General features: G+C 49.2%; 1 protein-coding gene across 3 annotated transcripts in view; it reads right to left on the reverse strand.

Moving 5' to 3' along the window:
• EYA1 (EYA transcriptional coactivator and phosphatase 1) overlaps positions 1-13,359 on the reverse strand; it is a 72,659-nt gene that overhangs the window by 29,202 nt on the left and 30,098 nt on the right. For all 3 annotated transcript variants that reach the window (XM_038766639.1, XM_038766638.1, XM_038766637.1), the window contains exons 6-7: positions 8,742-8,824; positions 7,358-7,550 (exon numbers count right to left, since the gene is read on the reverse strand). In XM_038766639.1, the coding sequence (XP_038622567.1) occupies positions 7,358-7,550; positions 8,742-8,824 (276 nt within the window). The remainder of the gene's footprint in view (positions 1-7,357; positions 7,551-8,741; positions 8,825-13,359) is intronic.

Raw genomic sequence — 13,359 nt, forward strand, 5'->3', positions numbered from 1 at the left:
CTGCTTCTCAAGCAGCTTGTTAAGCGCTTACTATGTGCCAGGCACTGTAATAAGTGCTGGAGTAGATAGAAGCTAATCAGGTTGGACACAGTCCCTGCCCTAATTAGGGCTCAAGGTCTTAATCTCCATTTTCCAGATGAGGGAACTGAGGCCCAGAGAAGTGAAGTGACTTGCCCAAGGTCACACAGCAGACAAGTGGCAGAGCCAGGACCAGAACCCAGGTAACAGTCAGTCAGTCAGTTGATTTACTGAGTGCTTACTGTGTACAGAGAAGCAGCGTGGCTCAGCGGAAAGAGCCCGGGCTTTGGAGTCAGAGGTCACGGGTTCAAATCCCGGCTCCGCCGACTGTCAACTGTGTGACTCTGGGCAAGTCACTTCACTTCTCTGTGCCTCAATGACCTCATCTGTAAAATGGGGATTAAGATTGTGAGCCCCACGTGGGACAACCTCATCACCTTGTATCTCCCAGCGCTTAGATCAGTGCTTTGCACATAGTAAGCGCTTAACAAATACCATTATTATTATTATTATTATTTTACAGAGCACTTGGGAGAGTACAATGGAACAATATAACAGACACATTCCCCGCCCACAATGGACTTACAGTTTAGGTCCTTCTGTCTCCCAGGCCTCTAGGCCACACTGCCTGACACAATAATAATAATTAAAGTATTTGTTAAGCACTTACTATGCGCTAGGCACTGTTCTGGCGGCACAAACACAAAGCCAGCAGTAAGAAAATGGTGAAAACTTGTCTTCATCACTGATACACGAGCGAATGGCCTTCATCAGAATGGCGGCACTTGGGAGAAGTGGAGGTCACATGACCTACCAGCACTGCCACCTAAAAGCTGCCTGGCCGTGGGCCCAGCACTGTGGTTATAATAATAATAATAATAATAATAATGGCATTTGTTAAGCTCTTACTATGTGCAAAGCACTGTTCTAAGCGCTGGAGCATCGTCTGCTAGGCGACACAACATATGGCTCTGTGGGGACTTCTTAAGCACGCATTACGTGTCAAGCATTGTGCTAAGCACTGGGGTAGACACCAGGTCTACCTGAGAAGCAGCGTGGCTCAGTGGAAAGAGCCCGGGCTTTGGAGTCAGAGGTCATGGGTTCCAGTCCCAGCTCCGCCACTTGTCAGCTGGGTGACTTTGGGCAAGTCACTTCACTTCTCTGGGCCTCAGTTCCCTCATCTGGAAAATGGGGTTGAAGACTGTGAGCCCCCCATGGGACAACCCGATCACCTTGTATCCTCCCCAGCGCTTAGAACAGTGCCTTGCACATAGTAAGCGCTTACCAAATGCCATTATTATGATTATTATTATTATTATTATTATTACCAGGTGATCATACTGAAGGACACAGTCACTCATTCATTCATTCATTCAATCGTATTTATTGAGCGCTTACTGTGTGCAGAGCACTGTACTAAGCGCTTGGGAAGTGCAAGTCGGCAACATATAGAGACGGTCCCTACCCAACAATGGGCTCACAGTCTAGAAGGGGGAGACAGACAACAAAACCACAGTCCCTGTCTAAGATGACTCACAACCTAAGAGAGAGGAAGGAAGGATGTCTTATTATCCCCATTTTACAAAGGAGGAAGCCGAGGCCCAGAGAAGTTAAGTGACTTGCCCGAGGTCACACAGCAGGGCTGGGATTGGAACCCGATTTCCTGTCATCCCATGCTCCTTCCATCACACACCCCGACCCCACTCACCGAAGCAGCGTGGCCTACTGGATAGAGCCCTGGCCTGTGTGTCAGGAGGTCCTGGGTTCTAGTGTCAGCTCCACCATCTGTCTGCTATGTGACCCGAGGCAAGCCACTTCACTTCTCTGTGCCTCAGTTCCCTCATCTGTAAAATGGGGATTAAGACTGGGAGCCCCACTGTGGGACAGGGACTGTGTCCAACACAATTTGCATGTATCCACCCCAGCACTTTCAAGTACGATTATTATTATTATTATTATTGTTATCCAGTGGCCTTCCTGGATCTCAGGCAAGGATCAAAGGCTCTGCAACAGTCCAGGGTTTCCCATGCAGGTTGAGTTCCTCAGCCCACGGAGTTTTCTTCCCCGGTGTTTGAAATTCAATATCGATGGATGCCACCAGACACCACTAGGCCCGTGACTTTTCTACCGGCCCTACAGTCCATTGCAACGTGCTTTCCTTGCCAAAGCGGGAACTTGGGAAATGTCCATCGTTCACACCTGGCCTTCCTCGTCCACGTCGCTGATCCTCAATCCCAGATCGCCTTCGCTCTCTGCTGCTTTCATTCCTTTATCCATTCGATCGTACTTACCGAGCAGTTATTGTGCGCAGAGCACTGTACTAAGTGCTTGGGAGCTGATGGCAGAACAATAAATGGACACATTCCCGGCCCACACTTCCAGTTTTCTACCACACCGGGGGTGAAGCAGATTGATCTGTTTCGGTGATGTGGTCTAACCTGGGGTTCACTGACGCTGTCCTCTCCTGGTTCTCCTCTTCTCTGGCTTCTCCTTTTTCGTCTCTATCATAGACTCCTCCTCTGTCTCCCATCCCCTAACTGTGGGTGGGTCCCTCAAGATTCAGTTCTTGCTCCCCTTCTATTCTCCATCTACACTCACTCCCTTGGAGAGAACTCATTCTCTCCCGTAGCTTCAGTTATGATCTCTATCAAGAAGATTCCCAAATCTCTCTCTCCAGCCCCAATCTCTCTCCTTCTTGGAAGTCTCACATTTCCTCCTGCCTTGAAGACATCTCTTACTTGCATATAGTGCCGACCCCTCAAACTAAACATGGCCAAACCAGAACTCCTCATCTTCCCACCCAAACCCTGCCTTGCCTTTGTCTTTTCCGTCACTGTAAACACCACCACGACCCTCCTTGTCTCATAAACCTTGGCGTTATCTTCCATTCATCTCTCTCATTCATGCCACACAGTCAATCTGTCCCTAAATCCTGTCGGTTCTACCGCTACGACATCATGGTAGAAAATTCACCTTATACCCAGCCCGCACACTTGGCTCCTCGAGCCCCAACCTACTCACTGGACTTCAATCTCGTCTATCTCACCATCGACCCCCTGCCCACATCCTCCCTCCATTCTGGAACTCCATCCTCATTTATATCCAACAGACCTTCACTTTCTCTGCGTTTAAAGCCTTGTTAAAATTACATCTCCTCCAAGAAGCCTTTCCCAATTAAATCCTTCCTTCCCTTATTCCCCATCCCTTCGGCGTCACCTATGCATTTAGATATGTACCCTTTAAACACCTGATAGCCACTACGCCCTTCAGCCCCACAGCATTTATCTCTAGACTGTGAGCTCACTGTGGCGGGAATGTGTCTGTTTTTTGCTAGAGTGTACTCTCCCAAATGTCCAGTACAATGCTTTGTACACGGTAAGAGCTCAATAAATACGACTGACTGACTGAATGAATGAATCCAGGCCCTCTGGCTCCCAAAGCTGGGATCTTCCCACTAGGCCATGCTGCTTCCCAATTTTCCCGCTTCTTATTCTCTTACTAATCCATGAATCAAACAGTAATACTAACTGAGCACCTACTGGGTGTAGGGCACTGTACTAAGAGCTGCCGTTTCCTCATGTGGCCAAACCGGCCTGGATTATTACGTGATCCATCGTCGGGTTTCTTTGGTTATGTTAGGCCTAAAGGATTCTGGGATTGGCGTGCATCCTCTCTGAGTTGCTTACATCTCTAACAGCATCCATCGAACCAAAACGTCTTCAAATCCATCGTTCTGATTAACTTATCAGCACGTCCTTCTTGGTGATAAAAAGAAATCCTCGTTCTTCTAAAGACGAGTGGGATTTTTATCAGAGAGGAGAATGGAATTAAGTTTAAAAACCCTCAAAGAGTACTGGTTGAACGATGGTCAACGCTCAACTTCTCTTGGTTGGTGGAGGAGAGAAGAGATGGTTTTTCCAGTTGGGTTATGTTCCCTGGGGCTCCCAAAAGAGGGAATGTTTCCAAATATATCCCCGGTAGGTGACTCTCACTCCTGTCTTGTAGCTTTCCCAGCGTAACTTGGCAACCATGGCAATCGATTCTGCTCTCCCGGCCCCACGCATCCCGGGTGTTGGGATCTTTGTCTGGCATTCCCCCAGTCTGAAGCGCTTGCTGTTTTCTGCAGGAATGTCCCGAGGAAGACACGGGGAGTCTGGAATTCTTCCGACCCCCTTTACCCGTGAAGTTTAGTGAGCTGCGACCGATCGCTTTGCGGGTGGAAACGGTTGTCAAGCGTGGCGGGAAGGAGAGGCTGGAAGATCTCATTTGGCTGGAAAAAAGGGCCTTTCTGGTTTTGTTCAGTCAGTCAATTATATTTATTGAGTGCTTTCTGTGTGCAGAGCACCGTACTAAGCGCTGGGGAGGATAAAATACAATAGACAGATACATTCCCTGCCCATGATGAGCTTACAGTCTACCGGGGAGACAGATATGAATATAAATAAATAAATGACGGATCCGGACCTAAGTGCTGTGGGGCTGGGAAGGGGGAAATGAATAAAGAGAGCAAGTTAGGGTGATGCAGAAGGGAATGGGAGAAGGGGAAAGGAGGGCTTAGTCTGGGAAGGCCTCTTGGAGGAGACGAGCCTTCAGTGAGGCTTTGAAACGGGGCAGAGTCATAGGAGGATGGAAGACATTCCAGGCTAGAGGCCAGACACGGGCAAGAAGTTGGCGGCGAGACAGACGAGATAGAGGTCCAATGAGAAGGTTGGCATTAGAGAAGCGAAATATTTGAGCCGGTCTGTAGTAGAAGAGCAACGAGGTGAGGTATGAGGGGGCGAGGGGATCGAGGGGTTTAAAGCCGATGGTGAGGACTTTCTGTTGGATGCGGAGGTGGACGGGCAACCACTGGAGGGTCTTGAGGAGCAGGGGAACGTGGCTTGGAAGTTTTTCTTGAAGCCCAGCTACAGCCTCAGGCTCTCTGGCTACTCCGATGAACGGAAGAAGGGACAAGGCCCTGCTCCCCGGGACCCTGTTGGCGGGGAGAATGCGACGAGGTGACAGAGATGAGGCTTCCGTTCACTCAACAAGGATGCTCCCGCTTGGCTTCCTCCCGGACCGAGTCCCGAGACGGGTGGCTTCAAGCGCCCACCCTATTCCAGTGAGATGAGCGGTTGCTAAGGAGACATTCTGGGTCCAAGCTGCGTTGTCCGCTTTAGTCCCTGACTACCGGGAATCCCTCTGCCTCGGGGCTAATCGCTATTGGGCTAAACGTGCTGCCCTGGATTCTTTCTGAGGGCAGGGGTTTTTACCCTCTAGATCTGTTACCTATCTTGTCCTCACCCAAGTTCGCTTTCCACTAGGCCACACTGCTTCTCTATTTTATAATATATACCGTTGCTAAGCGCAATGCCTGGCACAAAACAAGGAACAAAATCACTATTATTATTATTACCAGGGCTTTAGGACAGAGTGGACACTTAACAAAAACATTAAACGGTTTCCCGTGTGACCTAGTGGAAAGAGTCTGGGCCAGGGAGCCCGAGGACCTGGGCTCTGAGAAGCAGCGTGGCTCAGTGGAAAGAGCACGGGCTTTGGAGTCAGAGGTCACGGGTTCAAATCCTGGCTCCGCCACTTGTCAGCTGTGTGACTTCGGACAAGTCACTTCACTTCTCTGCGCCTGTTTCCTCATCTGTAAAATGGGGATTAAGACTGTGAGCCCCACGTGGGACAACCTGATCACCTTGTAACCTCCCCAGTGCTTAGAAAAGTGCTTTGCACATAGTAAGAGCTTAATAAAGGCCATTAAAAAAAGGTCATGGATTCTAATCCTAGCTCCGCCACTTGTCTGCTGTGTGACCTTGGGCAAGTCACTTCACTTCTCTGGGCCTCAATTCCTTCGTCTATAAAATGGGGAGTAAGACTGCGATCTGCACGTGGGACGTGGACTGTGCCCAACTTGATTAGCTTGTATCTACCCCAGTGCATAGTATAGCATCTGGCGTAAAATAATTGCTTAGCAAATACCACAATTATTAATTATTATTAAACTGCGCAGTGGATAGAGCACAGTTCTAATCCTGACTCTGCTACTCGCCTGTTCTGTGACCTTGGGCACATCACTTCACTTTAGTACGCCTCAGTTACCTCATCCATAAAATGGAGATTGGGACTGTGAGCCCCACATGGGACAGGGACTGTGTCCAACCCAATTTACTTGTATCCACCCCAGAGCTTAGTACAGTGCCTGGCACATAGTAAGTACTTATCAAATGCCATAATAATAATAATTATTATTATTAATAATCCCACCTCCACCACTTTATTGCTGTGTGACCGTAGGCAAGTCACTTTGTATCTCTAGAGAAGCAGCGTGGCTCAGTGGAAAGAGCCCGGGCTTTGGAGTCAGAGGTCATGTGTTCAAATCCCGGCTCCGCCAATTGTCAGCTGTGTGACTTTGGGCAACTTCTCTGTGCCTCAGTTACCTCATCTGTAAAATGGGGGTTAAGACTGTGAGCCTCCTGTGGGACAACCTGATCTCCTTGTATCCTCCCCAGCGCTTAGAACTCTGCTTTGCACATAGTAAGCGCTTAATAAATGCCATCATTATTATTATTATCTCTGGCGCTCGGTTTCCCCATCTGTCAAATGCGGATCCAATCTCCTTTCTCCCACCCCATCAGACAGTGAGCCCCGCGTGGGACAGGGACTGTGTCCCACCTGATGACCTTGAATCCCCTCAGCCCACATCATCATCATCATCATCATCAATCGTATTTATTGAGCGCTTACTGTGTGCAGAGCACTGTACTAAACACTTGGGAAGTACAAATTGGCAACATATAGAGGCAGTCCCTACCCAACAGTGGGCTCACAGTCTAAAAGGGGGAGACAGAGCACAAAACCAAACATACTAACAAAATAAAATAAAAAGAATAGATATGTACAAGTAAAATAAATAAATAAATAAATAGAGTAACACATATGTACTAACGTATATAGATATAAACAGGTGCTGTGGGGAAGGGAAGGAGGTAAGATGGGGGGGGAGAGGAAGGAAGGGGCTCAGTCTGGGAAGGCCTCCTGGAGTAGGTGAGCTCTCAGTAGGGCCTTGAAGGGAGGAAGAGAGCTAGCTTGGCGGATGGGCAGAGGGAGGGCATTCCAGGCCTGGGGGATGACGTGGGCCGGGGGTCGATGGCGGGACAGGCGAGAACGAGGATGCGCTTAACAGAGATCCCAAAGAATAAAACAACTGCAAAGAGAGCGGCCCAAAAATTTCAGCCGCCCCTCGGGGCTGTTTTCCCTGTCTTCCCCCAACCCGAGCTCGGGGGGCTAGCGGCGGGTGACGTTCCAAGGAGCCAAACGCGTCCCCTCCCCGGCATCCGGCCCGCGGGGCTACCTGCGGAGGGGTCGATGGCGGCTTGGTTGGCGACGGCGGAGGGGGGCTCCTGCAGCTGGTAGGTTGCGTTGGAGGAAGGGGCCGTGGGGCTGGAGTTGCTCCCGGCCGCCATGTAGTGAGTCGTCGGGTAGGGCGAGCTGTTGTAATACTGCGCGTACTGGCCCTGGATGAAGCCGGGATAGGGCGAGTAGTCCTGCCCCAAGGCCACAGCAGAGCGCTCGGTCACCGCCCGGCTCCGGGACCCAACGTGGCCGGCCTTTCGGGGCCCTTTCATTCATTTCACTCATTCGGTCGTACTTACTGAGCGCTTGCTGCATGCAGAGCACTGTACTGAGCACTTGGGAGAGGACAAGACTTCTAGACTGTGAGCCCGTTGTTGGGTAGGGACCGTCTATGTTGCCAACTTGTACTTCCCAAGCCCTTAGTACAGTGCTCTGCACACAGTAAGCGCTCAAAAAATTCATGCCTTCATTCAATAGTGAGCCCTTACTGTGTGCAGAGCACTGTACTAAGCACTTGGGAGAGAGCAATATAACAATAAACGGACACATTCCCTGCCCAGAACGAGCTTACAGTACAGAGGGGGAGACAGCCGTGAATAGAAATAAAGAAATGATGGATAAGGATGTAAGTGCTGTGGGGCTGGGAAGGGGGTGAATTAAGGGAGCGAGTCAGGGTGACGCAGGAGGAAGTGGGAGAAGAGGAAAGGAGGGCTGAGTCAGGGAAGGCCTCCCGGAGGAGATGGGCCTTCAATAAAGCTCTGAAGAGGGGGGAGAGTCATTGTCTGTAGGATATGAAGAGGGAGGCCGTTCTAAGCCAGGGGCAGGATGTGGGCCGGGGTCGGCGGCGAAATGGTGAGAAGGTTGGCATAAGTGGAGCGAATGAGCAAACTGGGTTGCAATAGCAGAGGTGAGGTAGAGGGGTAAGGGGATTGAGTGTTTTAAAGCCGATGGTGAGGAGTTTTTGTTTGATGCGGAGGTGGATGGACAACACTGGAGGTTCTTGAGGAGTGGGGAAGCATATCCTGAACGTTTTGTAGAAAAGTGATCCTCCCTAGCCCTGGGGGATTGGTGCCCATTAAGGCCCAGTGCCCAGCCAAATGTGGCAAAGCTGCCAAATGCTTAGGACAGTGCTCTGTACGTAGTAAGCGCTCACTAACTACCACTGATTGATTGACAGCATGGTCCCTTCTGAAATCATCCCCCACCCTGACCATTTTGGTTTTCAACCCGGAGAAACCCATGGGGCCGGTCTGTTGCCTTCTCTGTGGGAACCCCCTACCCAAATGCCAGGAGGCCGTGCCCCCACCCCCTTTCGGAAGGGCCCCCGTCGCTTCCGTTCCACAGAAGTTTAGGAGTCGGCCCCGGGCCTTGGCCCAACTTACCTGCTGGGAGTTGTTAAACCCCGAAGAGTTGGTGAGCGAATTATTTCCCGCGTACAGTCCGGAAGATGTCGTGAAGCTGCTACCTGAAACGAGAGGAATGAGCTTTGGGGGTCGCTAACCCCATTTCGGAGAGGCGCCCCCTCCGCGCCCGGCCCCCCGCTCCTGTCGGCCGCATCGCGTAGCCTCATTCATTTGATCAATTGTATTTACTGAGCGCTTACTGTGTGCAGAGCACTGTACTAAACACTGGGAAAGTACAATATAACAATAAACGGACACATTCCCTGCTCTAGAGGGGGGAGACGGACATTAACATAAATCAATTACGGATATATACAGAAGTGCTTTGGGGCTAAGAGGAAGGAAGTAAGTCAGGAAGACCAGAAGGAAGTGGGAGAAGATTAAAGGGGGCTTTAGTCAGGGAAGGCCTCTTGGAGGAGATGGGCCTTCAATAAGGCTTTGAAGGGGCAGGGGGAGTCATTGTCTGTCGTTTTGGAGGAGAGCGTTCCAGGCTAGGGGCAGGATGTGGGCTAGAGGTTGGTGACAAGATAGATGAGAGGGAGGTTGAGTGAGAAGATTGGCAATAGAGGAGTGAAGACTGCGGGCTGGGTTGTAGAAAGAGAGCAGCGAGGTGAGATAGGAGGGGGCGAGGGGTTGGCGGGCTTTAATGCCAAAGGTGAGGAGCTTTTGTTTGATATGGAGGTGGAGAGGCAACCCCAGGAGGATAGGGGTGGAAGAGAAGGCCCGAAAGAGTCTTGCCGAGCTCCGTCATTCGCTCTGTGGACCGTCAGTTCCACAACGCAATTACTGGGGAGAGAGAGCGACCCGTCGGTGGGTCCTGATCCGGGTGGATTAGGGCGAAGCCCCGGGATGTGGGGAACGGTGAGGTGGCTATCTCAGTATCTCGTCTAGCTGGCCGCCCACCTCTCGCCCAAGTCCTGCCTCTGGCCTGGAATACCCTGCCACTTCATATCCTACAAACAATGACTTTCCCCGCCTTCAAAGCCATATCGAAGGCCCATCTCCTCCAAGAGGCCTCCCCTGACTAAGCCCTCCTTTCCTCTTCTCCCACCCCCTTCTGCACTGCCTTCACTTGCTCTCTTTATTCATCCCCCTCCCAGCCCCAAAGCACTTATGTCTATATCTGTCATTTTATTTATTTCTATCAATGTCGGTCATCCTCTAGACTGTAAGCTCGTTGAGGACAAGGAATGTGTCTGTTCTGTTGTTAAACTGTCCTCTCCCAAATGCTTATTACAGTGCTCCGCACCCAGTAAGCACTCAATAAATATGACCGACTGACTGACCAGATCTGGATAGTGTGGCAAAGCCTCGCGGAAAAAGCGCAGGCCTGGGATGATGATGATGATGATCAATCGTATTTTTTTTATCAATCAATCGTATTTACTGAGCGCTTACTGTGTGCAGAGCACTGTACTAAGCGCTCATGATGATGATGATGATGGCTTATGATGATGGCATTCGTTAAGCGCTAACTATGTGCAAAGCACTGTTCTAAGCACTGGGGAGGATACCAGGTGATCAGGTTGTCCCACGTGGGGTTCACAGTATTAATCCCCATTTTCCAGATGAGGTAACTGAGGCACCGAGAAGTTAAGTGACTTGCCCAAAGTCACACAGCTGACAATTGGCGGAGCCGGGAGTCAGAAGGCCCAGGTTCTACCCCTGGTTCTGCCACTTGCCTGCTGTGTGACCTTAGGCAAGTCATTTCCCTTCCTTGGGCCTCGGTTTCCTCATCTGTCAAATGGGGATAAGATATTCTTTCTCCCTCCCCACCAACCAGGAACCTGGTGCGGAAGAGGGACAATGACTAATCCAACTGTCCTGTATCTTGCCCAGCGCTGAACAAATAGCACAGTGGCTATTATTGTTAAAACTGGCTGACTGAATCAGGGGAAAAGGTTTAAGCCAGGGAAGCAGCATGGCCTAACGGATAGAACCTGAACCCAGGAGTCAGAAGGATCTGGGTTCTAATCCTGACTCCGTCGCTTGAATGCTACGTGAGTTTGGGCAAGTCGCTTCACTTCTTTGTGCCTCAGTTACCTCATCTGTACAATGGCGATTAAGAGTGTGAGCCCCATGTGGGAGAAGGATTGGCTCCAACCTGATTAGCTTGTATCTAATTAGCTTGTATATGATTAGCTTGCATCGATCTGATTAGCTTGTATCAGCGCTTAGAACAGTGCTTTGCACATAGTAAGTGCTTAATAAATGCCATCATTAGTATTATCATTATTATTAGCTTGTATCAATCTGATTAGGCTTGTATCAGCGCTTAGAACAGTGCTTTGCACATAGTAAGCACTTAATGAATGCCATCATTAGTATTATCATTATTATTAGCTTGTATCAATCTGATTAGGCTTGCATCAGCGCTTAGAACAGTTCTTTGCACATAGTAGGCACTTAATAAATGCCATTATTATTATTATTACCTTGTATCAATCTGATTAGCTTGTATCAGCGCTTAGAACAGTGCTTTGCACATAGTAAGCACTTAAATGCCATCATTATCTACCCCAGCACGTACAGTAGTGCTTGACGGATTGTAAGTGCATAACGAAAATGATTATTATTATTATTGTTATTATTATTGTTATTGTTATTTTGCTACAAGGGTAGCAGAGGCATAGCCTGAACCCCGGGCATATTTTCGATCGCCACTCCATCTCCCCGGAGTCAGGTCCTTGTCAATCAATCAGTTTATCATATTTATTGAGCGCTTACTGTGTGCAGATTACTGTCTGTACTAAGTGCCTGGGAGAGAACACTAGAACAATATAATTGATACATTTCCTGCCTCTGCAGGCGCTTCTGGGCCTATCCAAAGCCCAGAGGGTCCCGCAAGGAGGGGGGTGGTCCCGGGGACCGGAACAAACGCAAAACAGGCTGGCAGCCACTGCTCCGGGGGTCATCCAGAACTTGGGACTGCTGGGGAAAATACGGGAATCAATCAATCAATCAATCATATTTATTGAGCGCTTACTATGTGCAGAGCACTGTACTAAGCGCTTGGGAAGTGCAAATTGGCAACATATAGAGACAGTCCCTACCCAACATTGGGCTCACAGTCTAAAAGGGGGAGACAGAGAAAAAAAAAACAAAACCAAACATACTAACAGAATAAAATAAATAGAATAGATATGTACAAGTAAAATAAATGAATAAATAGAGTAATAAATATGTACAAACATATATACATATATACAGGCGCTGTGGGGAAGGGAAGGAGGTAGCAAGCCTCAGATTTCCCCACACTTTCAATCAGATGGGGCTCGACCCCGCCGAGGGCGTGGTGGAGCGGCGTGGGGGGAACGGAAGAAGAATAAAAACCCAATGAAGTCGGATTAATTAGTTATTGGGGAGGCGTGTGGGTCATTTAATCTTCCCGCAACTCCCTGGCCGCCGAGCGCTTTCAACGGGATGAAAGTGGCAAGTTGGGGGGGGTCAGAGGTCGACTTGGCAAAGAACAAGGGGCCACATTAAAGTCTGGAATGTCAGGGAGCATTTGAGGAATGCCGGCCCCGCTGGGGTGAGCAGGCCACCCCAACTGTAGGACTTGCCCCCTCCCTACCCCCCTCCCCTCCCCGCTGGCTTCCTTCCCCTCCGGCCCGCCCCGTCCCCTGGGAAGTTTGGACAGAAGTCCGTTTGCTGCCCTTCGCAGGCCTCCTTGCCACAGGCCCTGTCCGTCGGTGGGGCCCGGAATACGTGGCAGGGGTCTGTGTGTGGGTCTGGGGGAGGCGGGGGGCTCCCGAGCAGGGAGAGGGGGCTTCTGAAGGAGGGCGAGAGGCCACCGAAGGCCATATGGGCTTGGCAAGCCTGACGCCTTTACCCTTTAGTCAATCCCATCCCTCATCCTAGCCCACACTCCTTAGGTCACTCAATCCTTCGTATTTATCGAGTGCTTACTAAACTCGGTGTGGGAGGAGAACGTGCCTGTTTACTGTTCTCCTTCCCCTCCCCACGCCACCTGTATATATGTTTGTACGGATTTATTACTCTATTTGAGCACACAGTAAGTGCTCAATAAATACGATTGAATGAATGAATGAATGAATGAATGACTCTATTTACTTATTTATTTATTTTATGTGTACATGTTTATTCTATTTATTTTATTTTGTTACTATGTTTTGTTTTGTTGTCTGTCTCCCCCTTCTAGACTGTGAGCCCACTGTTGGGTAGGGACCGTCTCTATATGTTGCCAGCTTGTACTTCCCAAGCGCTTAGTACAGTGCTCTGCACACAGTAAGTGCTCAAGAAATACGATTGAATGAATGAATGAATGGATGAATGAGTTACTCTATTTATTTATTTTATTTGTACATATTTATTCTATTTATTTTATTTTGTTACTATGTATTGTTTTGTTGTCTGTCTCCCCCTTCTAGACTGTGAGCCCACTGTTGGGTAGGGACCGTATCTATATGTTGCCACCTTGGACTTCCCAAGCACTTAGTACAGTGCTCTGCACACAGTAAGTGCTCAATAAATACGATTGAATGAATGAATGAATGACTCTATTTATTTATTTATTTTATTTGTACATATTTATTCTATTTATTTTATTTTGTTACTATGTTTTGTTTTGTTGTCT

This window comes from Tachyglossus aculeatus, chromosome 25 (assembly GCF_015852505.1).
Source record: "Tachyglossus aculeatus isolate mTacAcu1 chromosome 25, mTacAcu1.pri, whole genome shotgun sequence".
Classification (NCBI taxonomy): domain Eukaryota; kingdom Metazoa; phylum Chordata; class Mammalia; order Monotremata; family Tachyglossidae; genus Tachyglossus; species Tachyglossus aculeatus.